We start from the raw sequence: 25,547 nt of genomic DNA, 5'->3' as shown, positions 1-25,547 counted from the left end.
ATGCCGTTTCATCCTGTGTCTAAAAACGATCTCACCAAAAGGTCTCATACATACATTAAGCAACACAGGAGAATGGTTGCATTTCTGAAAGATGCCACCTAGCACATCCCTCAGTTAATATCCATAACTGACTGAGTTCCAGGTATGTGTGGATCCTTCGAAGGGCAGTCCTGACCATACTGGCAACATCTGTTAGTTGCCAAAGCAACAGCCTATGGTGAATCTTATTGAAAGTGCTGAAATGTATAAACAAAAAGACCATCTCTGGCACTAATCATAATAGTGACAAATGCATTCCCTAATTCAAAAGATTCCCTCAGTGCCGACTGGATGCTACCCAGAATGTCATTGGTATCCAAGATACACCTGGAACACCTTCCCCAATAAAAGGAAAAGTTAGGCATCCAGTTGTAATTAGCAAGCAGTCTGGCATCCGTAAGGATGACTTCTTGAGGAGGGCCCATAAGCCCATGCACATTTAAGAACATTTAGTACCTCTCCAATAACGGGATAATACAGTCCACCAATGACAACCACACTACTGACTTTAAGCCACTCGAATGAGTAAGGAGGTCAAATCAAAAGGGGTTTTGTAAAGCAACAACCTCAGAGGCCAATTCAGGCTCCACCAGTGGAAAGAGGCTTCTTCGTTCAGGTTTGGAAAGACCAGCCTAAAGGTGCTCGTTCTTTTCTGTGCAGAACATAGGAAGAACTACGTGCGCCTGGGGGAGGATGGGTCAGATTGGTGTGCATGCCCCTTTAAGGTGTGAGAGAAGCTTCTTGCTATCTGGATTAAAAGGCAAAGAAACATGATTTTCCCTGCCAAGCAATGCCCGGAGTCCTTAAAAAAAAACAGCAGCTCAGGTCAGTTCTTTGCAATGGGCAAGTCAGACTGTTACAAATGTTAGCTAACTAGTTGAAGGCCAAAGAAACAGACTGTTGAAGTGTTCCAAACAAATTCTGTGTGCTGTGCAACGGAGAAGTGGATGAGTGAACAAACATCAACTGTATCATGAGTTGAGCACATCTCCATGGCAACCTAATCGTCTTCTGAACTCCAAATGTGTTCTGCATGGTAATGTAAAGTTTTAAAGCGATGAGGTGGCTTTTTTCACGAGCCATACTTATGAAGAGCAGACTCAAGAAAGGAAACGTGGGGCTCCCTAAAATGGAGGAATAACCTCAAAAGGTTCATTTTGGGAAAAACCACCAAAAGTGGGGGTGAGGGGGAGGTGTGGATTGGACAGGGTTCTCAGGTAACCGCACAGCTGTGAACTTAGACCACGCCTTGGCGGACCCTGTTGTAGGTGCTCTGCTGGGCCCCCGGCTGTGGCTGCCCCATTTGGGAGGCACTTCAGAGCATGTGGGACGTTAATACAGGGGCCGCCAGCGCGGTTGGGTCTGGCTGGGAGATTTGGACAAGAAGGGGTCTGACGAAAGAAATCAACGACCTCGGAGGGTGTGAGCCAATTCTCTTCTTCCAAAGCTTAGCCTTGGTGCTATCTATTTTAACTGAATTCAGGGGGAGTCGAGGAAATTCAGTGCCTAGCAGGCTGGGGCCCTCTCATGGGGGGGGGGCTGGCTCCGTTTAGACCACCCATGGTGAGCTAATTGAGGGGGAAGGAGCATATCTAGGCTGTTAATTGACTAATGAACCCCTCAGCCGGATAAAAGGCTAGCAGGGCTCAGTTACAGGGAGCTGCTCCTAGAGAGAGAAGCTCTCCTAAGGGAGACCAGATCACAGGCCCCAAGGAGGAGGGCTGTGTGACCCCTGAGCCAAGGGGAGACACTTTATTTCAAGTTTGTTTTAGGATTTAATAAAGTAGAACCCCAGGAGGGGGATTTTGTCTCACACCCCTTTAGATTGTGTGGAGCTCTTAAGGGGCCCTGAGAGAAGGGTGACTGAGGCAGGGAATTCCTGCAATACCAGAGTAGGTCAGGGAGGGGCGCAGGCAGCCCTGCAACAGGCCCTTTGAATGCAGTTCATTGGACTGAGGTGAGGGAGTAGAATGGGTTAAATAAATAAGAGGGGGGGGTAAACTGTTCCTATTAAAAATGGCTTTGAGAACAATGTTCTTCTCAGTGCAGAACTGCATAGGAGGGGAGGGGTGGGCTGGGGAAGTAGCTGCTGAATTCCATAGATCTGTGCAAATCCCAAATTAAATTGCAAGGGAAAATGACTCTGGCCTGCACTCAGCCTTGTCCTGACTTGTGCACATTCCAGTCCCCTCAAGCCATTGTCAGCCCCAGCTCAAGCGGAGGTGCAGGAGTGGAGTAACCGAGTTGTTACAGGCTGCATCATCAGAAGTGGGGGGCACTGACAGTGCTGCATGGGAGACATTTATACAGAGCCTTGCGCAGTCAGTGCTTTTAGTTCTGCACTTCCATCCAGAGTAAATTAATTCTTTCATTTAAAGAAACCTTCCCTAGCAACTCTTTTGTGCTATGGTAGATTCAAAATCAATGAATCATTCCCTTCAAAAAAAAAAAAAACCTTTCTGTAGAGAGTTGTCTGTTATGTCTGTTCAGGTAAATGGCTTTGAAGGGATTTATCGCTTGAGCTGTACAGGGTGACATGCATCCCATCTGGTGAGTTTCAAGTCCTAATGCCCTAAACGCTGAGACACACGTCTAGACAATGTACACACAGACATCTTCAGCAAAGAAACCGTGTTTCTTGGAAACAATAGGCACAGCCTGGCTGCAAAATCCAGCCTGTCAGTGAAATACAACGCACTCTTTTGTTACATCCCCTGAATTTCATGTGCTTGCATTCCTCTGTGCTAGGGCAGGGATTCAACTTTGTGTTTGATAACTGGAGAAGAAAAAAATCAGTGCTTTCAAATAAAAAGTTAAAGTGACTTTTGTGTTTGTGAAAGGTGCCAGATTGACGGCTCAGAAAAGGCTTGGTCAACACAGGCAGAGCTTGTACTGCCAACTTCCTTGGACCCACTCCACACATGTGCCTCAATTGTGACCTTGAAGCAGGGGAGGGTAGTTCAACCCTTAGCTTCTCCGCAGCGTGCCAGCAAGGCGGGGGCAGGTAGTGATGGTGTTTGTTGTGTGTTTACTGGCGGTTGGAAGACCAGCGCTCCTTACTTAACGCTCATTTCACATAGGACTTTGCATAGCCACCTTGGATTTCTACAGATCACAGTGCTCAGAAGTAAAGGTAAAAAGCTCCGTATTTCTTCACCAGTCTCAACAACATTCATGCCTCACCCAAATAAGGGGGAGGGGGGGAAAATCACATCTACTGCAATTATTTAGGATTTTTAAATCCTTTTTAATGGTTAAAGCAACTTTTTAAGGATTTTTAAGGTCACAGCCAGTCTGTGCAATGGTGTTTGGAGATGGAGTCAGAACTAAATGGCTACCTGGGGGAGGAGAGTAGGAAATTAATTGTTTGACTGGCTATGAAATTTACCTGAAAGAGAACTTACAGATCAATGTCTCTCCCTGGATCTAACGAAGCCTTTTCCAACCATACTGTACATTAATAATGATAAACTCTATATAGTCCTCTCCCGGGTATTGCTTATGGGTTATTCAACCTTCACATTTATGCGAAAGATGGTTCTCTCCTGTGCCAACTTAACCAAAAGCCTGTTTTGTCTCTTTCATTCCAGATGCTGGAGAGCTGTCCACTCCTTTTGTCCATTGTTAGCAGCCTGCTTTTCATTTTGCTGCTGCTTGCAGTGCTTATCAGAAACAACGGCTGGGCAGCCATTCTGTGGAACGAAATCGTCCTGCAGAAAATAACCAATTTCATCATGGCTCAGAGCAAAGAACAGAGGATTTTAAACTTTGTGTTGCAGAATGCAATCAGAGGGGACCCCCAGAGTGTGGTGGACACCATAGATAAATACTGCTCCCAGAAAGAATGGGCCATGAATGTGGGGGATGAAAAAGGTAATCACACCAGCGCTAAGCTCTTCAAGACTACTTGTGAGTTTGAGACTGGCATGTTATAGGATAGATTTTTCTGTTAGTCACTGCTGTCATCGGAAAAACACAGCAACCTTGTGCTCCGCCAAAATGTTTATGCAAACAATCATGCAAGGTGGTGTAAATCTTTTTGCAAGAATCCAGCTGATGCACTGTAGAGTCCTGGGGCCAGATGTGATTTTTTTGATACACTGTGCACATTGTTTTATAAGGGAGGGAGGGCAGGCTTTTAGTAGATAGAGAAAGGAGTTGAGAAACAAAATGCCCCTGATGTGTAGACCTGCCAGTTTCCTGCCACATAGCCTTGGAAAAGTCACTGACTTTCCGTACCTCAGTTACAATGGATCATATCCTACTTCCAGCATGACATGTCTGTGAGGCTTAATTCATTGGTGTGTATAAAGCATTTTTGAGATCCTTGATTGAAATGTGTTATAGAAAGAAGTGCAAATCACAAGCATTTAAAATAAGAGGAATTTTGCATATATAAACAATAGTTATAGGCAATGTATATTTGATGGAAGAGAGATCATATAGATGTAATATACATAAGAAGCTGTCCCATATACTGATAGGAGAATGTGACATTACTACCACCTAGCAAGTCTTAGCTCATTTGACCCTTTAAAAAGTTCAGTTATCTACTCAGACAACTGTAGTAGCACACTTCTAACATAACACTTCCTGTGAATTACATGACCCTTTTTGTTTTTGGAGGCAGTGCAGAGAATTTGAGGTTAAACATAAAGAGTCCTGTAGCACCTTAAAGACTAACAAATTCCTGCGGGCATAAGCTTCCGTGGGCTGCAACCCACTTCATCAGATGCAGGTTAACCATAGTAGTCTAAGGTTAACCAAGCTAGTAAACTTGTAGTTTACATAGCTGTCAGAGGCATCAATATTTTAGGCCTAGTTTATGAAAACAATTCTTGTGATTCCATAAGTAGTGGGTTTAGGGTGAAAGCAGCAGCTTCCAGTATGTATGCACACATTGTTAAAGCTCTGACTCTGGTTATATTCTAAAGTTTTTGCTTAGACAAAATTCCCACTGCTTTCAGTAGAAATTTGCTTGAGTGAAAACAGAGTGAGGATCTTAAGATTTAGCCCATGATTCATTGAATTATATAATGACACCATCGTGGCTTCATTTAGCATCTTTCATCTTAAAGGTGCCAAAGCACCTGACAGGAGTTACTTCACCCCTCAGTAAAGTGCAGTCACCTCTGTGGTTTTGAACAGCACACAGATACATACACTACATACACTTACCCTGCAGAGATGTGCCAGTAAAAGCTGGGTGACAGGAGAAGGCTGAGTTATGCTGTTAATTAGGATCCCTGGGCTAGGTCAATGAGAGTAGAGCCATACCAAGAGCCCGTCCAGTAACATCAATGAAAGTTTTGCACAAGGATTAAGGGTAGAGGGTAGCATTTAGGCAGTTAACTGGTCAGTCAGTTTAACATTGGCATTATTTGTTGCAGCCGAATGCGTTTTTCACCAGTATCAGCCCTTTTCCTTTCTCCCCAGTTCTCTCCTTCCCTCTTTCCTGTCTTTCTTTGTGCATCTCCTCCTGTGCATTCTCTCTCTTTTTTGCTCCTTCCTTTTGATCTATATACTCTATCCTGTTTTGTGTCCTATTCTCAATCCCCATTTTCTCATTTCTGTCTGCTCTTTCACCCTTTCTTCCTTTTTTTGTTTTTGTGTTGTTTTGTTTTGTTTTGTTTTTTTGGAGGGGGGTGGGGGAGCACTTTTCAACCTACCTTTCTATTTTCAGTCTCTGCAGAGGTACTAAAGTACTTCCCATATGGAAAAGCTGCAGAGGGGAACTGATTAGCTTTCTATGATGTTTTCCTCTGCAGGCTTTCCATATGTAAAGCAGCACTTCATGAAAATAGAGAAATGGTCTGAAAGTGTCTAGAATTGGGAGTTGACTGCACAGTGAGACTGAGTGGATTTCTGCAGTCCTAGTCGGTTTCCTTTACATCAGCAGAAGACTCATACAGTAGCAAACTGACCAGTCCTAGTCCGTTTATACATGGTCTGAAATGAGAAACTGGCTAGGATCAGACAGTTCGTCTTTGCAGTCCGCTCTGACCCTCGCCTTTAAGGGCTGTTCCACTCGCTGCAGTTGGCAGTGGACACACATTGCAGTGTGATTTTTAAATTGAGATGTACGTGGATGGGGCTGTATCTGGCCCATGGCTGGGAGTTTGAAACCTACATAGAAAAAAAGATCCTCACAGTCTAGTGGTTAGGTGAGGTTTAAGATTGGCAGGTGGAATTACTTCACACTGCCCAGCAGTAAGCCCACCCAGCCTTGTACTTTCTTGGGCTGCAAAAATTGTGGCTGCATTACAGGGCCGTGGATGAGACAAGCGTAAAGGGTGGGAATCAGGGTGGCAGTCCTCAAAACAGAAGGGCGGAGTTCTCCCTAAGGGAAGGGAGCAGCTTTCTGAGAACAGGGACTTCTAGTAGAAATGATGACTAAGCTTGCAGAGTGGTGGGAGCCAAAAAGCACGGTTCCCGTAAGATAGGCAACATCCCAAAGTTATTTATGTTCCTTCTCTTTATGTCCATTAATAGATGAAAATTAACTGATCTGACAGGGATTTTTTTTATTCTAATTCCTAAGATTAGGAAGACTAAACAGAAGCGCTCAATTACAAATTGCAGCATTACACCAATATGTACACAAGCGATGTGTAAGTAAATCGCACAGAACAAGCTGTATGCAAATGCTGGATAACTACACAGGTCATGTGGTTCATGCAGCCACATACCTTCATATACTCATTCAGATTTAGGTATCTAGTATATTTGCACTACTAAAGTTAGAGATGGAAGAGACTTCTGTCCCTGAGTACATTTCTTTGCAAGGATTGGATATAGTTCCCCATTTTATTTATTTATTATAACAATTGGCTAATGGTTCCTAGTCTTTCTAGGACAAATGGATGGAGCCTTTGTCAGGTAGCTAGACTTTTCCTTTTGTAATGAGCATTTCTTAATTTAAAAATCTTACATTAAGGCCACTGCATGCAATATTAACAAAATTTGAACTCTCTCAAAGATTAAGAACTCTACATTTCATGACTGTGGACAAATTTGGCAACAACTAAATTCCTTTGCAAAGTGTTGCATTTTTCACTCAAAGGTGTGCTAAATTTTATTTAATACAGGCCCATCTTCGCTTGAAAAAATTGGTTTCTTTAAACACACCAAAACATTTTTTTGGGAAAATTTACAATTTGAAGCCGAGGTCAGATGATCAATTTTCACAGTATGATGCAAGCCAACCCATTTCCTGAAGTTGTCCACTGCAAACAAGAAATCGTGAAAGCATTCACAAGGCAATTTTAAGTTGCACATGGGCCCCATTGATACAATAAGGAGCAGTTTCATTTGAGGTATTTGTAAGTGTTTTTTTCCAAAATTTCCTGACATTTTAAAACGAATCTCATTTTAAGTGCGAATCAGTCTGCAAAAGAAGCCCTGTGTAACTTATCAACCATCACATTTTGAATCTCCTTATAGCAGCTTAGTAAATAAACTTGTAAGATTCCATCTACTAACTTCCCACCCTTACTTATTTGATACAGTTTCATTTAGTCCAAAGTTAACTCATTTCTTTCCTGTTCAGGTTTGATTCTAGATAAGATAGTGGAAGAGACAAAGCCATCAGTCTTGCTGGAGCTGGGAACATACTGTGGTTATTCAGCTGTGAGGATTGCTCGGCTGTTAAAGCCCAGCACATGCCTTATGACCATCGAATTCAACCCTGACTTTGCTGCTATTGCCAAACAAATGATTGAGTTTGCTGGAGTGCAAGATAAGGTACATCTTATTCTTCTATGGCTGGTAAATGAAGGGACTAAGCAGAGGTATCAGAAGAAATACTGGAATTTCACCTCTTGGGCTAACATCGCAATTGCAATACGCCAGGCTATTTTAGCAGTGAATTGAGCCTGGCAATTGGGCTTATTGGTGTGGTAGGTGCGTGAAGTTGGAGAATGTCTATTAGGGACTGGGACAAGGTCATTAACTCCTTTTCACACACAATGTATTTAAGATAATTTAGTAGTTAGTAAAGATGGGGCAGAGTGGTGTGGTTCAGATCCAATTTGGGGTTAGGAAAGGGATTGAGGTTCAGAAGAGAGCAGGGATTAGAGTTTGAAATTCCCAAAATTTCATGAGCTATTCTCACAAATGTCCAGCTGTCTGAGCCAGAACAAGGATACACAGCGGCAGGTACAGGAACCATGACTTAAATCCAAAGCTCCCTAATGCTTTGAAAGCATTCAGATTTCATTCTCTGGGTTTGACCTGTTTTCTAGTAACTGGTTATCAGTGTAGGCAGACGATTGTTTATTGCACTGGGAATGCCTAGCTTTTCTGGTTTACAGTCATGTATCTATCGACCTGTCAGGGGATGATATCCTCAATAGTGCTCCGATTACCACAACCATAGACTAAGCCAGAATGATGGTACTCTAAGTGTCCCATTAAGGTTGAGGTTGTATATAGCAAAGGAAATGGACCGCAAAATCCGGTCCACTGCAGGTTCAAAGGCAGCAGGATAACTGTCCTTTACACTTGATTCCAAATGCCTTTCAATGCTTTTCTCGATTTCTTGAAGAGGAGTTGAAATAATGGCTCTAATTAAAATTACATTTCCTAGATCCGAGTTAAACTACTGACCAGCTCTGAGGCACAAACCAGCAGCCAGAACGATCAGACTCCCCCCCTTTCATTTTTGCTCAAACCATATGGTGCCCACTTACCAAATACAGGTGCCACAGCTCCTCTCAGTTGAACAGAGCCTCTGCTGATGAACCTGTAATCAGGGTGTGAATTCCACTCACCTGCTTGCATCTTCCTCCGAGGCCGGGTCTACACTACAGATTTTTTCCAGTATGACTATATCCATCAGGGGTGTGATAAGGTGCAATTATGATTGACATAGGTGGCTGGCAAAAGGCCCTTGTGTAGCCGCAATTATACCGGTACAAGTGCATGTTTACTGAGCGAGCTTATTTCACTCAGGGGGCTGGAACAAGCTATGCTGGTAAAAGTGCCGTTTTGTCAGTATAAGCTGCATCTGCACTAGGAACGTTTGCTGGCGTAGTATACCAGTCCAGCTATACTAGCAAAGTGCTCCTAGTGTAGACATGGCCTGACTCTGCATAAGGAGAATGCGTTCATTGTTTTACATGCTGTACCACTCAAACTATGTTCCAAACTAAATAATCCCAGTCTTTTTAACCTCTCGTCTGTACATTCTGTTTCCTTTGGGCAAGAAGGTTCGATTGAGATGTAACTGAAATTCCAAGTCGAGCCAAAACACAAGTTTGCAGCAGGGGATTCCCTTGTCACCAGCAGAGAGTCACTTTACCCAGTAGAGCCAAGGTCACAGACTTCTTATAATTGCACAGAGAAAAAATAATTGAGTCAATTTATCAAAAAAAGCCCATGTAATCCAAAGCCGCCAACAGCTGAAGTTATACATCATAGCTATTAAAACCATCAGGGAAGTCTGACTGCCACTTAAAGGGTTAGGGACAGTGTGCTAAAAAAAAAAAAAAAGGCATACAGATCAACATTAGCTGAATTTGCTTTTCAGGTGAAAATTCTAGAAGGCCCTTCAGAGGAAATTATTCCACAGCTGAAGAAAAAGCATGAAGTGGACACGCTGGATTTTGTCTTTCTCGACCATTGGAAAGACAGATACATGCCAGACACCATCCTGCTGCTAGTGAGTTGGAATGATTTCAGCCCTAAAAACCACATAGTGAATATCCAGCTGTTGGTAAGATCTGCCCATAACATTTGGGAAGCGAGTATTTTCTATAACTATAGCATGGCACTGTCCAGGAGAACTTTTAACAAGCAACAAGCAATGTGGTGAAAAGAGAGAATGGTGCTTCAGGGCTGGCTTAGAACAGTGCTAAGTGCACTCAACTCCCGTTATGGTCAGTGGGAGCAGAAGGTGCTCAGCACTTCCCAGGTATTGCTCAGTCCTTGCAGGATCTGACCCTGGGCTTCCTGTATGGAAAGGCCTGACGCTCAATACCCAATTAGAACCACCCTCTAACACTGGAGAAGCACAGCTTTGAGTCCGAATGTCATGACTTAAATCTTTATCTGTCAGATTAAACCCATGACACTTGATCCAAATGCCCTGAATTTTGGAGAAGTTCAGGTTCCAGACTCTGCCTTCACATCTCTAATTTCTTGATGGCAAACTCCTTTCACTCTGCTGGCTGGGTTTGTGCTGCTACCAGAGCCCCTTAATGAAATTCTATCTTGGTAACACATTTGTACCAACTTTCTGTGGACATCTGGGGCATCCTGACCATCTGATTGGCTATAAAGCGGCTGTTAGCAGAGGGAAAACTATTCCTAAGACCATGGCATTCCTAGACACTCATTCCAGGAAATGCCATTCAGACTCTTTCCACCCACCGCTAGAGGTGGGGACGGATTTTGTCAGCAACAAAGGTAACAGTTAATGACACGTCATTACAAAATTAGGAGGCTCTAATAGCAATAGCAAATTATGGGTTGGCATTAAACAGCCAGGTAATGAACTTGATCAGTTAAGGACCCCACGGTATTCCCAAATGTCACCAAATAACCCAGTGATAATCACAGCCTCTGTATTTATAAAAGCAGCACATACAATCACAGCTCGGTAGCACTATTATACCTGTGATTATCGCAGAACTAAATGACTAATTGTAGGGAAATGCCATTTTTCAGTTACATTCTCCACAGCTATCCACCCACTCCCTCTTTTATGAGTTCCTCTTGCATTAAGACCATGGGAGCCTCTCTGCTGACTGCTTTATTCTATCCACATTCTCCCTTCACTCAGCACCAGTTTCGTCACTTGTTTATAGAATTCAAGCATTCTATCCTAGGCTCCCATATTTTCTCATTTTGCCCTTCTCTCCTCCCTGTGGGCAGCTGTTCAAAAAGAAGAGGGTTTGTTTGAGACTTTAAAAACAAAAAACAAAAAACCCACCATTGAATTTCCACATCAGTAGCTGAGAGAGAGTAAATTTTTGGTTTGAAATTCCTTTGCCTTCTGTGAATGTTAACTTCTAAACTTGCTCTGTAACAGTTGCCAAACTCCCAGCTATTTGGACGGCTAGAGCAGCATTTCCAGCGCTGAACCTTTTACAAAAAAACCAAAACAACAAACTGCTAAAGCAAAGGATTGAGAGTCATTTAGCTCCAGCTTCTTGGTCAACAGTGTGATGTGACCGTAAACCATAGCATTGTTCTGCTTATTCTCACGAATCATTGCAGTGTAGCATCACCAGGGGATTTTAGATGAAACGGCTGAAGGGAACACCTTGAACATGCCTCCAGCATAGCATTTTGAACATTGTTTTTGACAAGCATTTCAGATGGCCCGGGTTGGGGTTCTAAGCAGTTCCCCCTTCATACAGTTCTCGAAAGCATCCCTGATACTAGGAGCAGCTGGCAAACATCATTGGAGTCACGATGACATAGCAGTTAGCATTGGGAAATACAGCTAGAGATGTGCCATTTTCACTCGTGTTTCTGATCTGATTACTAGGAAGTACAGGCCAGGGGATATTGCCATACCTCCCAAAGCACCTCTTCTCTTCTGTTTGGCATAAAATCAAGAGGTGAGCATGATGAGCTAACCGCTTGTGGTCTCTACAAAATGGATGTGCGGGACAAAAGCCATCCACCGAACCTTAAAGCTGCAAGCCTGCCTGTATCTGTAGGGTGGGAACAAAGCTGATAAGATGCAGGCTTTCATTTTTAAAATGCTGGTGAACTCAGATAAGCAACGTCTCTTTGTCTGTCAAGGAAGATACAAGTACAACAAATGTTATGGTTGCAGCTTTACTTTTGTTAAACATTGGATGTACATGTATATTGCAAGTTAATTATGCCCCTCAAATTCCTGGTAACTTGCCAGCCTGGCCCTCTCTGGGCACTAACCCTGCTCCACCCCCTGTTGCTGAATAAAGCAGTGGAAGGGTGAATGAGATTCAGGAAGAGTGAGCACAGGAAACCTCAGTCCTAAAATCTGCATTTTTCCATTCATGGGCCAGAACCCAGTTGGGACTTTGCTGACCAGAATACCAAGCAGTCCCCTTTCTGGTGACTTCAACAGCTTCTGCAAAGTTTCAGTGTTAATTTAAAATAAAAGGAATGTTCAAGTGCCTACACATGTGAAGAAATCCTTCCAAATGTGAATCATGCAGAGCTGTCCTATTAACCTTGCAGACACAGCCAGAAACCATAACTAAGAGGCGTGACCTTCCCGCATTCATTGCCATGGGTTGTTGAATTTGAATCTTAATGACAGCAATTTCCCTATCAGCAGCATTAACTCTTTTACTACTGATCATGTTTTCAGCTATTGCTTGCAGAGGTGGGATAGAGAGTCACTGCTATTTTTTGCCCAATCAAACCCATGTTCGTTACAGGAATTCACTTTAGCATGAAATGTCACGAATATGAAAGTGCATTGCATATGCACTTAGAAATCGTTAACGCTTTCTGACATGAACAGATTCACCAAGTGCAAGTGTCTCTTCTTTCTAGGAATGTGGCTTGCTGAGGAAGGGCTCTGTTATCGTGGCTGACAATGTCATCTGCCCTGGGGCTCCAGAGTTTATTCAGTATATCCGCAATAATCGTTTTGAATGTACCAACTATCCCTCGCATGTGGAGTACATGAAAGCAAAGGATGCAATGGAAAAGGCCGTGTTTTTGGGATAAAGGGAGCCACTGGTACCCAACTGTTGTTTCAAGTGTTATAAATGCAACTGCACACGTTACCTCTGCCCATGCTTCCAGTTTAGCTTTCTGTACTTTTGGGGCTGTAATTAAAGCAAGATCCAATGAAGATGGGTTTAGAGAAGATGGAAACCAAGGCCTAAAGAGCATGTGCATATATATAGGGTAGCTAGCCAAAGATCAGCTGGAGAGGCCTGTCTTTTGTTTTCCTTTTCAGGTGGCTATCTGCATCCAAGATGATATACATTCCCTTAAGGTGATTTGCTTCTTGCCAACAGCAAAACGAATCTGTTTACTTTGAGTTCAAACCCTAACAGCCAAGAGTGAAACAGAAAATCACAGAGACTGCTGAGTGTGTGTCCTCAAGCTAAAACAGACTAATCGTTTTTCAGAGAGAGACAGACCCAGTTTGCAGGGAAAGAATATTTCAGCAGCACTGATTTTGCTAAATAACTGGCAATGCCCCACTGTGAAGAACCCTGCAGTTACATCACACACATTCCTTGGTAGCTACCAGTAAAAATATAGTGTTCTTTGGTGGAGAAATAATAAAACACAGTGGGCAAGGCAGACAAGATAATTAATGTGATTGGGAGTGGTCAGGAAGTCTATCTGAAATAAATGGGTGAAAAAATACACGCGCAGAGTCCTTTTAATAGACAAGTAGCATTAAGGGAGCAGTTTCTTTATAACAAACTATCAAATGCACATAAACCACTAAGACCTTGAAAATTTGCTATTTTCCAACCCTTTATATTGTACATAACCAATGTAAGCTCTTTGGGGGCAGAATACGCTTCTTCTTGTAGGCCAAGTGCTGCATAAATGTAAGGTGCTGACTAATGATTTATAACGGCACAACAGGCTGTGCCTTTCTGGGCGATTATTGTACCCCCTGGGTTGTGTTCACGTTACTGTAAATACTAAGGATTATTATTAAGATACAAGACCAAATTTAAAGTGATTTGATTCACCCAAATGGTGCAATAATCCACGGGCAGGCACTTCCGTTGCCATGGTACAACTGTGTGAAATTGAAAATTTATAAATAAAAATGAAGGGGGAAAATGTCTTGTGCAGTTACTGAATGTGTGACTCCATTTTATTCCACATGGACTCTGCACAGCACTCCACTGGAGGTTTCAAGCCCTGGCGCAGCTCCCGAAATGGATCCTGTATTCTAAAATCAGTGGATACGAACGTCCCTTCCCTCCCCTTCCACTTCGGATTCTCACAGGCAGGTGATTTAGCCAGCTGCTTTTGCAGGCTGCCTCCCTGAAGTGTTTACTTTGGCGCTGGAGCCTGGCAGACTCTTTGAACAGTACAGCTGCAAATGAGAGCAAGTTAACGACAGTTGTAAAATCAGATTGAAAACGGACAGGCGAAATCCAGGAATCCAGTGCAAAGTGATGAGTCACTCCTCTGGTAGGCTCCAGCCAAGCCAGAAGTGGGTCTGGTGACTAAGGGTCTGGTGACTATCAGGACAGGTGTATAAGCCTCACAGGAGGAACAGCTGCTGTGTTTGCTCAATGTCACTCCAGGGCTTGGAACGCTCTGCTGCCTGACAGTGGCAACAGACTCTCCAAGCATTAGCCTGCTCCAGTCTTGCTTGTGCTTCTATCCTGATCCTAGTCCTGCTCCAGCTTCACTCCAACTCCAGCCTCACTCAAACCCAGCTCTGGACTCTGGATCTCTGACCCATGGTTCTGACTTACTGCCATGGCTCTGACCACTAGGACTGATCATCCCTAACATGGTTTCTGACATCCAGCCAGCTCTTGACGCTCACTTTCCAAATAGACACAATGGGGTAAAGCCACCATAAATTTATCTTGATAAGGAAAATAGCGAATTCTATGCCTTTTTCAACCTTAAGTGCTGCTGGATAGGACTGCAGTCCATCCACTCCAGTATACAGTCTCCAGTAAAGGCCAATAACTGATGCTTCATGAGATGAAAATGTCAGTGTGCCCATAGCTACTTGTGCAATGCTCCGCTGTGCATGGGTATGTGCATGATTTCTTTCTGGCCTTGAGGGCAGCCATCTCTCACCCTGACATATAAACAACGTATAAGTGCATATCTGTAGATACCATTAGTGATCATGTGCGTAACGCAGTGGCATTATACCGAAGCCATTCTGGCGATTTACAAAATTCCTAGAGAACACATTTATAAGCCCATCTCCACTCTGGAATGAGTGACCACTGTTTTATAGAAGCAGGACTTTGGCAGATCTCTTCCATTTTTAACCTACATGCCTTTGATTGCAGTTGAGTCTCCCCTTCACCACAGCAGGCTGCTGTGACTTATTGATATTGATGAATCCCAACACATGTCAAAGGCTGCATGCCTGGTCTGCTCAGCAGCTCTGTACTGTGATGTTGTTGCATGTAAGAATTCTGAAGCAAACCAACTGCTGTGAGATCATTTGCATGTCGTCAAAAGTTTAGGTGCTGCTCATAGATGCTGTCCTTTGCTCTACTTTGCAGTTCAGAATTAAGGAAGAGTGTTCTCATTTTTTACCCTACAGGCAAAATACGTGGATCTGAAATAACTTCTTATGTAAGCAGAATAATCAAGAAAGCAGGAAGTGGCAGAGAGAAGCTATTAGATGAGTGTAGATATTACACAAAGTGGATTCCTTCATGTTGCTTGGCAGTTTTTTTGGGGGGGAGAGACAATATGAGCTCTGTGTATGTATTCAGAGCCACAGCCCCTTCTTTTAATGTCAAAATTAAGTGTTTTACTCCTGTTAGAACTACAGAGCCAGCATGGCTATGGAAGGAGCAAAATTCTATTTCTGTTCATGCATCATCAGATTGTTAACCAAGTTCCAAATGCAAGGATATATTTTGCCCTGAGCTGTACCCATGAAACACTGTTCATTAGTGGTGACCAAGGATGAAAAGGAAAGAGCCTCGCTGAGTTTGAATAACTGGCAAACACAGCAGCTTTTCAGAGTAAAACCACACTTTGGATTTTGGAAGAAGAGACGGCTGTAGGCTAACCATCTATTTCTGTACTAAAGAGAATATTCAGTGGGCTAAAAGTCCCAGCATCTATCGAGAGTCAAGGCACTATCATTCTACCACAGTGGGTGCTGAAGACAAGCCAATATTCACAATCCTGTTCTCATGGAACAGTAAATCTGAGCTCCAGTGTTTGACCAAAGACTGTCCGCTTGCAAAGTGCCACTGAAGGAAACTACCTATTAAATACATTCCTCCAGCCAGATCTCACAACTCACCTTGCAAATGATCAATCCTAATCAATCCTAATTGAGATAAATTAGCCAAATGAAAAAGATTGGCAGGGCCCAGTGGTAGTGAGCCATGCTATGAGAGAGAGACAGGTCAGTTCCTATAACAGTATCACCCCATACTCCACCCTCAACCCCCTTTTTCCTCCCCCACTGTGGCTGAGGGCCAACACATGCACACACACAGATTAAACTGGCTTTTTAAACAGGTAAGAAGGCAGCTGAAAGATTGGGGGAGAAGGGGTCAATCAAATTTGCTAGTGTCCCTTTAACGTTTTATTTACTTGTTAACCTTGCATTACCAATGCTCTGCATTAGTTACAAATAAAGCTTTTTACAGTAGGAAGCAAAAAATACTGGTGAACACCACTATGACGACAGGAAGCTCACTGAAGATTTTGTTGAAATCAGAAACAGACCAGGGCTGTGATATTTCCTGTCAATTGTTCCCATGTTAACCTTAACCTCTGAGACTCAGTTCTCCAGTTTTCCCAGAAGACGATGAGCTGAAAATGAAATTACTCTGACAGCTGTGAAAGGTCAACTGTAGAAACCACCTATTTGTTTGAGCTCAGTCTCTTACCTACCACATCTACTATTCATTGCCACTTTAGGGCATCCATAAAGAAAACAAAAGTTTGATTATTTCCTGCAGTGGAATGCCGGCAATACCTCCTCCGAGCCAGATTCTGAGGTTAAGAGCCACATCGCATGTAAAATTAGATGTTCTGTCTGTGTTTACAAGACCAGCAGATGATTTTACACAATAGCTTGGGATGCATTCTAGACATCTGAGATCTAAAGAGAGATGGCAAATTGAAGATAAGCTCCCTAGTGCTGCTGTTAACAAGCATCCATAGCTAAAGGTCTTCGGAATCTCAAAACCGATAAGCTAATTAATGATATAATGAAGTTTGAACAAGTTATAAGAGACATTTGGTCTCTCATGACCAGTAATATAATTCATTGTTTAAATTCCTGGGAAAATCTCACTTCCTCTTGATCACCAGCTCACTGCAGGGCACTATTACTGCTGGACCTTTGCCTTGATTGACCATTGCAGGTCAGGAACCGTGACACTTGTTAGCCACATCGATATCTCTGTTGATCTCAATTGCACTGATGCACCTGCCAGGGACAGTCAGTCTTCAAGGGTATTGCTCATGGAAAATCTGTTGTGCAGAGGCCTGTTCTCTATGTTGTCCAAGGTAACAAATGTGCAACTCAGTCTGTTGAATACAGTTGTTATATTCAAGTTGACAAAAGTGAAAGACTAGATTAGGTCAAACAAAAAGATCTGCTGATACCACCCAAGGACTGTGTTAAGATCATGACTAAAACAAAAGAAGAATGGAATCAGAAATTAAGTAACCAAAACTGGTGTGTCAAAAATTAGGCCTAATTGGTGGACCAAAAACAGAGGAGATGGCCTGTCACTCACCACCTGCTTTAGGGCATCCTTGAAGTCTTTGGGGGAGGGGGGGAATCAAAATGGTGGGAATTGGTGGATTGGAAAGAGAGAACTCTATCATCATGGCTGCCACCCCCTCTCCTGGGACCCCAGGATTCCCCACAACACTGTTAGGCCTTCATTGTCCTGAGCCTGAAAGCTATCCTGGCCAATCCAGGCCAAAGAGAGGGAACCAATAATATCAGACATACACACACACTTTACAGACAGGTGATGTGGTGTGTTATAATATACAGGTTTTATCAGCAAGAGTTGGGAAAGGTCAGTTACCTCACAAATGGTAAAGCCTTCAGTAAGATATGTTTATCAACCCAGATGTGCAGTCCTTTGAACAGACCCATGCAAATGTCTGTCTCCCCCACAGAAGCATCTTTGTATCTTAATAAAACCGTGATCTACACTCCGAAGTCATTATATGGCTTTCTGCTAACACTGACCTACAGTTACTGGAATCACTGTTTCCAGCTGCAGTTCATTAAAGCATACATCAATTACTTTCATTACCAAAGGCCTTTTCACAACACGTTGCTAGGGTCCCACCACCCCGTGCCTTGGCTGAAAACTGTTATATATCCAGAGAATTTTTAGGACATCTGATGTAACAAACACAAATAACCAATGGCACACATGTTCTTTCCAGGCATGGTTTATTGAAAACACACCAAACTGTTATCCTACACACCTGGTTTCTAACAAGCATTCTACTTGTCTGTGTTATGGAAAGTTCCTATAATAATACATTCTGTTATGGTAACATTTGTTCTATGAAAGCATAATCCACCTTCCCCCTCCCCCCAAACTCTTAAAATAAAACCATTCTAAGTGTTCCAGTTTATAGTACAGTGTAAATACAATGCAAAAACCCACCAGCCTAAACTACAGCAATAATGTCAAGTAATATTACAGAAAACACATTGGTGATTTTTTTTTTTGTTTCTTTTCCTACCATGAAAATTTTAAGGCACATGATAGTTACAAACACATTAGCTACTAATTACCAGTAAGCTTCTCAGTCTAGTTATGTTTCCGTGTTGCTGAACAATTATTTCCTCAACTGGACTGGCAGGTTTTGCAGCATATGCTCTTTTCTCCTCATCACTCATCCTGCAGTCATCTTTCTGAACACTCTACCCCAATGTAAATTTAAGACAGAAAGAAAACGTTTAGAATCGCTATCCTTAAAGCACTAGACTAATTATTGTACCGATAATCAGAGAAAACCTTTCTGTGAAAGGTATGGAAACATCAGCTTTTTAGGACCAGAACAGTGAAGAGACTTTGCCAGAAACTATACATGTATAAACACCTTCAAAAGCATGGGGGGGAGAGAGAGTCCCAACCCTAACAGCTGCTTCATGGGGACAGAGCTCTGTGCGATAACTTGAGTCCATCAGGGAATCAAACTATCCCTCACTTTATCACAGCCCTAGCTGGTGCAACACTGGTTCCCTCCTCCTCCTGGTCAACAGGAGGCCTGCATCCACTATCCTGCTAGCTTCCTTCACAAAGACACACTAAAAACTCTGGTGTTTTTTCTAGCTCTTGCCCCTCTGTGGGCCTGATCTCCAGCTGTCATGGTGCAAGAGTCTCAAGCAAATGGCAGGGAGGAGGTTGCATGCTTAATCTTGAGCCCTGACTGAACTGAAAACTTTTACAGGGGTCCCTGGAGCTGCTTGACTTTAGACTGGTGTCTCACACACTTTTGCTTTCCCTCCTCTGCATTCAAACCCTACTAAAACGCTTAGTGCTTCCTCCATTCACATTTCCTAACTTCTCAAACAAAGCCCATACCTAGTTGTGAAGCAACAGGTGGGCTGTAAGGGGAGGGTTTGGTAGAGGTGGGTAAGGGGACACATCCTGAAAGGTCCCAGTATGTTATCTGCTAGCTATAGTTCCCAAACATCAGCCCTGCCCCAATACATTTCTGCAAGAGAGCGCCTCCCACAGGTGAGCCCACCCTCTGCAACATGCTTTAACTGCAGCTTGATTGAATGTGATGCTAGGATTGATCAACAGAGTCATTTTAAAGTAGGGAGTTTCCTGATTTAGTCTATGGCTGGTGGGAAGCGCTGCAGACACTGGAGGCCATTTTCATGTCAGTCAGCCTTGGGATCCCTCTCTCTCTGCTCAATGTCCAGGGAAAGGCTTAGGGGAGAAGAGCAGAAGAAAAGCAGTGAAATGTACAGGATTAAATTCTTGTTATTGCTACAAAGTCGGAGTAAATCTTCATTGTGTTGAGTGTAGTCAGCCACATCACTCCTGTTAACAGTCCTGATATTTCACCTCTTGGTATAAATATTGCATACTACTAAGTGGGGACGGGGGGTCTTCTACTTCTTAGTAGCAAGAAGCCTTGCAAACAAAGCAGTCACAAATAACGAAAACAAGCAGAAAACAAGGAAAGAGAACAATCAGCCACAGTGATTCCAAGCAGCCAGTTTCATTCCTTCTAACCTGGTGGGGTAGTTTCTGCTTAGAATACAAAATACAATCTGCTTCTCAAACACCTTCTGTTTTCGGTTTGGCCCATTGTAAAGACAGGCCATTTGTCCAATCTGCATTCTGATCCAGCTTTTGAACATCCCCATAGCATGTGTGTTTAGCTCTAGGTTTTTGTTTTGGGCCTGCCTCTAGGGAGGAGATCATTTACATTTATTGGCCCAGTCTCCACTCCATAGGGTGTTTCCTACAGCCGTCCCCTTTTGCCCTTCTTCCTCCTAACTTCTTCCTGGCTTTTGAATATTTGTAGAATAACTAAATTGCAAAGTCTTATCAGAAAAGCTTTACAACATCTGGCTAGTTATTTTCAGTAATCTTGCTGTGATTCCTTTGGTAAATACAATACTTTGATAAAAGTAACGTGAGACAGATAAACACCAGTGTCTAACTGGGACCTTTCCTAATGCACTTCTAATAGGCTACAAAGAAGGTTCCATTGCTAATAGCTGGAGAAAGTTTAAAAAAAAAAATCCTTTCATATACAAAAAGAATACACAAGGTACAGAACCCAAAGCAGTATAAAACTCTTCTGTGTAACAGCCTGGTTAAAAGGGTCTCCACTTATCAGTAGAACAGATATGAAAAGAGCACCATTGTTAGAATATACAGTAAAACTATGCATCTAGTTTTACTTTCTATGCTTTAGATCTACATGAAGAAATCCACCCCTCCCCCAATCCATCAGAATCCAAATATTCATAGATGGATCTCGACCAGGGAAGTGTGTTAGACCCGACAGAACTCTCTCACTCGGGTAAAGATAACCAATGACTGTAACCTTACTTTGCACCCAGCAACTTCACCTTTCTCAGAAGCCAGAAGTAACCCCTCTGTGCGTGAATGGGATAGTAAGGGGGAGCCAGTTAGCATGTGCCTCATCCAAACTGCTGGCAGCTTCGGGCATCAGTCTTTCCCTGAATCAACAGTTTTCCTGCATACTATTTTACAGAGTTTTGGCAACTTATCCCCTGCACAACTACATGTGCATATATATATATATTTATTTATTTATTTATTTATATATGTATTTGTCAAATTTTATTATACTCAAGAAGATACAAAGCTCTTGATGCTTGTTTTTTTTTTTTTTAGTTTTTTAATTTTATACAAAAAAATTTAGACGTTTACTATTACAGTAATGTTTTTTGTTGTGTTTTTTTTTTTATTTTTAAATTACAAAGGAAATGGCAGGCACTGAAAACCCAAAATTAAGTTTGCTTGATTCAAAAATGTGCTTTCCAGTCACATTGTATTTAAGAACTTGCAGGTGTAAACATGGCAACCAAATGACAATGGTAACTAAACAAAGTAAGTAAAAGGCTAGGAGACAGAGATTTGATTCTTGTTTTCATCCTTCTCCCTCATTGGACCAAAACCCAAAGGAAATCAATGATTTGTATTTAATACATAGCATTACCAGATAGCGTATGTTTAAAATGTGACTGTGTGGGGTGAAAATTCACCTTGTGCAGAGAGTCTGCTAGGGCCTATCAGGCGGCTTTGAGCAGACCCTCAGCAAGTGGCTGAATTTTACCCTTCCTTATGTATACAATTTCAAAACAAAAAAGCAACACAACAAAACCAGGATGATGATTTAAAAAAAAAAAAAAAAAAAAATCAGTTCCCTTTGTAGCACTTTTCATCGGGCTCTAAGGAGTTGACCCATCTGAAGATTACTGTGTGTTCTAATGGGAACTCCCTAATGAGGAAGCTTCCACTCCTCCCCCATGTGTTAACAACTATGGCCAAAAAAATTATGTTAAAGATTAAATCACCATCAACCCAACATCAACACTTTAAAAAAAAAAAGAAAAAAAAGGGAACTCCTTTACAGCAATCATTATGAGCAACAAAAATAAAAAGGCAGCAACCAACTCCATTTCTCAGCACAGATTTCTGAATTGGGACAGTGAAACTTTCAATAAGCTGTTTACATATGTGGAAGTAAAAACAGAACCATTACAGAAGACAAAAGGCAGAAGTATTTTACACCAGATTATGATGATAACATAGCAGTGTGATACTGCTTATTCTAATAGCAGATTATACAACTCACATCAACTTCGCTGTCTACATTCCCATTCGTTCAACCAGCATTAATAGTTTTTTTCCTGCTTTCATTAAAATCCAACAAATCCACTCAACATTCCTGCATTTCTTGTGAAAATGAATAAAACCTCAAAACCAAAGAAACAAACCCCTAAAATAAAAATCTTTTAAAAATTAAATTCACAGTTCAAAAAAACAAAAACAAAAATGAAAAGTGCTATTTTCCTCATGACTACACCTAAGGTATATTTCAAATATTCTGCAGTTCCTCTTTCACTTGCAAAGCTGTCCTCTTTCCCACCACGTGACCTTCTCTTCTCATACTTAGCACCATCCTCATTCAAGAGTCATCTAAGAACCTAACCAGTTAGATGTAAGCTTGGATTCTTTTTCTTTCTTTCTTTCTTCTTTGAGGGGGTGGGAGGCAGAGGGAGGTGGCTGTGTCTGGTGGGAATGTAATTGTTTTAAAAAGCAAATTGTCTTGCTGTAAGGCATGGTGCTTCGGGATTGGCTGATGGCAGTTGTCTGTGTTTTCTCCACACACCCTCCTAGAATCTGCAGACTGTTCAATGATGCAGCGCCCTCTGAATCTGAATGGCAGTGGTGATTAATGAGATCCTCTGTGTTGGTTCAAATTTGTTTTTTCCCCTCAGTTAAAATAAAGTGGTTGGACTCTAGCCCTGGAAAATAAAGCCAGAGCTGATTAATATATGAAATAATGCACCCTTGATGATCTCCCGCACATACGGTATGAGCTCAGGTAGCCCAAGTGCTGGAAATTTCCACTCCTTCATCCCTTGCCCCAGTATCATAGTTTCTTTAAGTGCAGAAATTAGCAAAAGGAAGCATATGTTTAAAAAGGAGCTCTCACCCACCCTCAAGGCCTTCTCCACTCTGAAGGAACATTGCACAAATGTGGGACTCCTATGTCCTGTCAAAGCCTTAAATCTCAATCTTTGGAGCAGGGACCATGACTTCCTAGTTATCTGTACAGCACCTAGCACCCTGGGGCTCTGATCTTGCTTGGAGTACTGCCAGAATACAAATAATAATTAATCTATGGCAACATCAGAGACCCTGGGGTTTCTCATGTGTAGTAGCTAGATGGGGTGAATTGTCAGGGCAGTGCACAGGGGAATCAGATGTCACAACCCCATGAATTGTGTTTCACCTTGCTCTCCTTACTCTGGAGAGAATTCCACCTGTTTTCAATGAGAATTTCTCTTAAATAAGGACTTCAGAGTCAGGCCCCTTTTTCCTAATGCACCAGACTGAAAGCATTATCCTACGGGGGCACCAGGAAGTCCAGTGGCTTTGTGCTCTGGACTTTCACTTTTGGAGAGCTGGGCTCAAATCTTCAATCCAGGAAGCAGGAGTCTGATGGTCATATCCTGGTCCACATCATTAAATCACCACATAGTTTGTTCCAGTGGGTGTTCTCCCATCAGGCATGACTCAGGACTGGAACAGTAAGAGTGTTGCAGATAGAGAGCGAGGTGCAGAGCTGCAGTGGCAAAGGATCCGAGTGGCTCTGTGTGGTGCTCTGACACCTCACCTTCATACACATTTAAGGCCCAACATACATTTAAAGAGAATTAAGAGATTTCCTTCCTGATCATTTTAAGGTCTTAGAAAAGAAACAAACTGAGTTTAAATTTGAGACCTCAGATGGTTTCAGGTTTAACGTTATTTGCTAAGAGCCGCCAATAGAATGCAAGGAACAGAGAGGTGCAGCATCACCAGGGGCTGTTTACATTGCAGAGTTACTCTGCCAGCTTCACATGCGATTTAAAAACATTTCCCTGGTGTCCCCAAAGCTCTGTGAATTCACCTTCTATACTTGCTCCCCAATGCTTTATTTCATCTGTTACCATCAGGAATTTGTGCCAAGACAGAGCAGGTCTACCATGTTTTCTCGCGTCATGGAATAATTGCTCTTTGAAACTAGCACCCAGAACGGGGTCAGCAAAGCAGCCCATCAGAAATTTTAATTCTTTAAAGAAATGCTTCTTTTAGAAATCAACATAAAGACAGCGAAAGGTGCCAGACTGACAGCCCACAGACACATTTATCTCCAAGCCAGGAACAGGAGAGACAGTGGTCTGCTGGCTCCCACAGCATGTCAGCAATTCAAGACCAGATGAGGGAGGGTTAGGAATGCCTCGTGTGACCCGTTCTGTTGTGCAAGCCAAAGACTGAGCATGCACTGGGAGAATGAGAGAGACCAGGCAGGTGAGGTACTATCTTTTATTGGACCAACTTCTGTCGGTCAGAGAGACAAGCTTTCGAGCTACTCTGAGCTCTTCTTCAGGTCTGGGAGAACTGTCCACTTAGCTGAGAAAGGCCTTATATGGGATTGTTACAGGCTGGGGTGACCAGAGGGTTCCAGCCCTTCCCACCAAGGAAACAAGAATGAGTCATGAACTCTGATCCCTCGTACCGTACTGCACCCTCCTCATGACTTGAGTTTCCTTCTCACTGATTAAAGGGATTTCCATGTAGAAAAAAGGACTGATTTTTTGCAGTGCTGAGCAATAGGAAGTGTGGATGCTCACCATCTCTGGAAATCAGACCTAAAGGACTATCAGACACTGGTAAGGAGAAGCTGCATAGTGCAATCCTCATGGTTACTGAAGATATTCCTTTAGTCAACAGCCAGCAACACAGTCTGTAGCATTATACACAATGCTATGTCTGACAGGCTGCCAGGAGGTGTAACATGGATAATAGACTGGGCAGCAGGATACAGATTAGTGGCAGCAAGAGTGGTAAAAGCTGGCACAGTTTTAAGGAGCTTGGCACATAGGATATGCAGAGAACAAGAAGGGGACAAAAAAGTCTTGAACTGTGGAGAAGCAGCAGGAGGTGGAACTTGTGGCTCTATGTTTATCAAGTGACTGAGGTTCTCCCCCCTTGAAATTTAATTGTGTGTGTGGCCTCTAGCTTTCCGTCAGGGGGAGATGACCATGCAATTCTTGGGAGCCTCAGGAGAGATCCATAAATAGTCAGGATATGCTTTTCCCGAGGGCTCAGGCTAAACCTGGTAATGAGACTGGAGGGGAAAAAACCAGCTGAAAACATTTGAGATCAGTCAGGAAAATGCTATTCAATTTAATTCCCATGGCCTAATAGCAGAGATCCTTCACATTTCAGCTAACAGCCCATCAGTCAGGATATTAATTCGCTGTCTGGTTATTTGACAGGTTATTATTTAATCAAACAACAGTGGTTTATTGTGTTTCATTAAAGATAGTGTGCAATATAAACACCATCCTTTTTCTAATGCATTTTCATTTGCCTAAAAGAACCCAGTTAGCCATTAGCCTCAGAAAGATTCTGCAGCGATACAGATCATGCACAATGAGACAAGGTAATCACTAGCACCAATTACCATTAAAAGGACCTACCATGCATGCATATTAGACCCAGGAGTCAACAGGCTGGGGTTTAATGTCACGGGCATCCACCAGATTCACCGAAGCCCTGTTACTCCTGTTAATGTTTTTCCTATTTGTGTCATTCTGCAGCAAACCA

The 25,547-nt window shown here is 42.6% G+C and overlaps 2 protein-coding genes across 19 annotated transcripts in view; one reads left to right on the top strand and one right to left on the bottom strand.

Moving 5' to 3' along the window:
- Positions 1–13,815, top strand: part of COMT (catechol-O-methyltransferase) — a 29,423-nt gene extending 15,608 nt beyond the window's left edge. For 3 of the 4 annotated variants that reach the window (XM_067539857.1, XM_067539856.1, XM_067539853.1), the window contains exons 2-5: positions 3,630–3,912; positions 7,589–7,782; positions 9,569–9,700; positions 12,538–13,815. In XM_067539857.1, coding sequence (XP_067395958.1) covers positions 3,630–3,912; positions 7,589–7,782; positions 9,569–9,700; positions 12,538–12,714 — 786 coding nt within the window. In that variant the 3' untranslated portion in view covers positions 12,715–13,815. Of the gene's footprint in view, positions 1–3,048; positions 3,173–3,629; positions 3,913–7,588; positions 7,783–9,568; positions 9,701–12,537 lie in introns of those variants that run through there. The other variant, XM_067539854.1, reaches the window with a different exon arrangement.
- Positions 13,816–18,101: 4,286 nt separating this feature from the next.
- The window catches only part of ARVCF (ARVCF delta catenin family member), a 395,675-nt gene continuing 388,229 nt past the window's right edge, over positions 18,102–25,547 (bottom strand). For 14 of the 15 annotated variants that reach the window (XM_067539839.1, XM_067539832.1, XM_067539833.1 and 11 more), the window contains 2 exons: positions 25,421–25,534; positions 18,102–22,693 (listed from right to left, as the gene is read on the bottom strand). In XM_067539839.1, the coding sequence (XP_067395940.1) occupies positions 25,433–25,534 (102 nt within the window). In that variant the 3' untranslated portion in view covers positions 18,102–22,693; positions 25,421–25,432. The remainder of the gene's footprint in view (positions 22,694–25,420; positions 25,535–25,547) is intronic. The other variant, XM_067539831.1, reaches the window with a different exon arrangement.

Source organism: Emydura macquarii, unplaced genomic scaffold, assembly GCF_026122565.2.
Source record: "Emydura macquarii macquarii isolate MOO-44397 ecotype Brisbane River unplaced genomic scaffold, CSIRO-AGI_Emac_v2 contig_554, whole genome shotgun sequence".
Lineage (NCBI taxonomy): Eukaryota > Metazoa > Chordata > Testudines > Chelidae > Emydura > Emydura macquarii.
The sequence above is the reverse complement of the archived record's forward strand: the minus strand, read 5'-3'. Positions and strand labels throughout refer to the sequence as shown.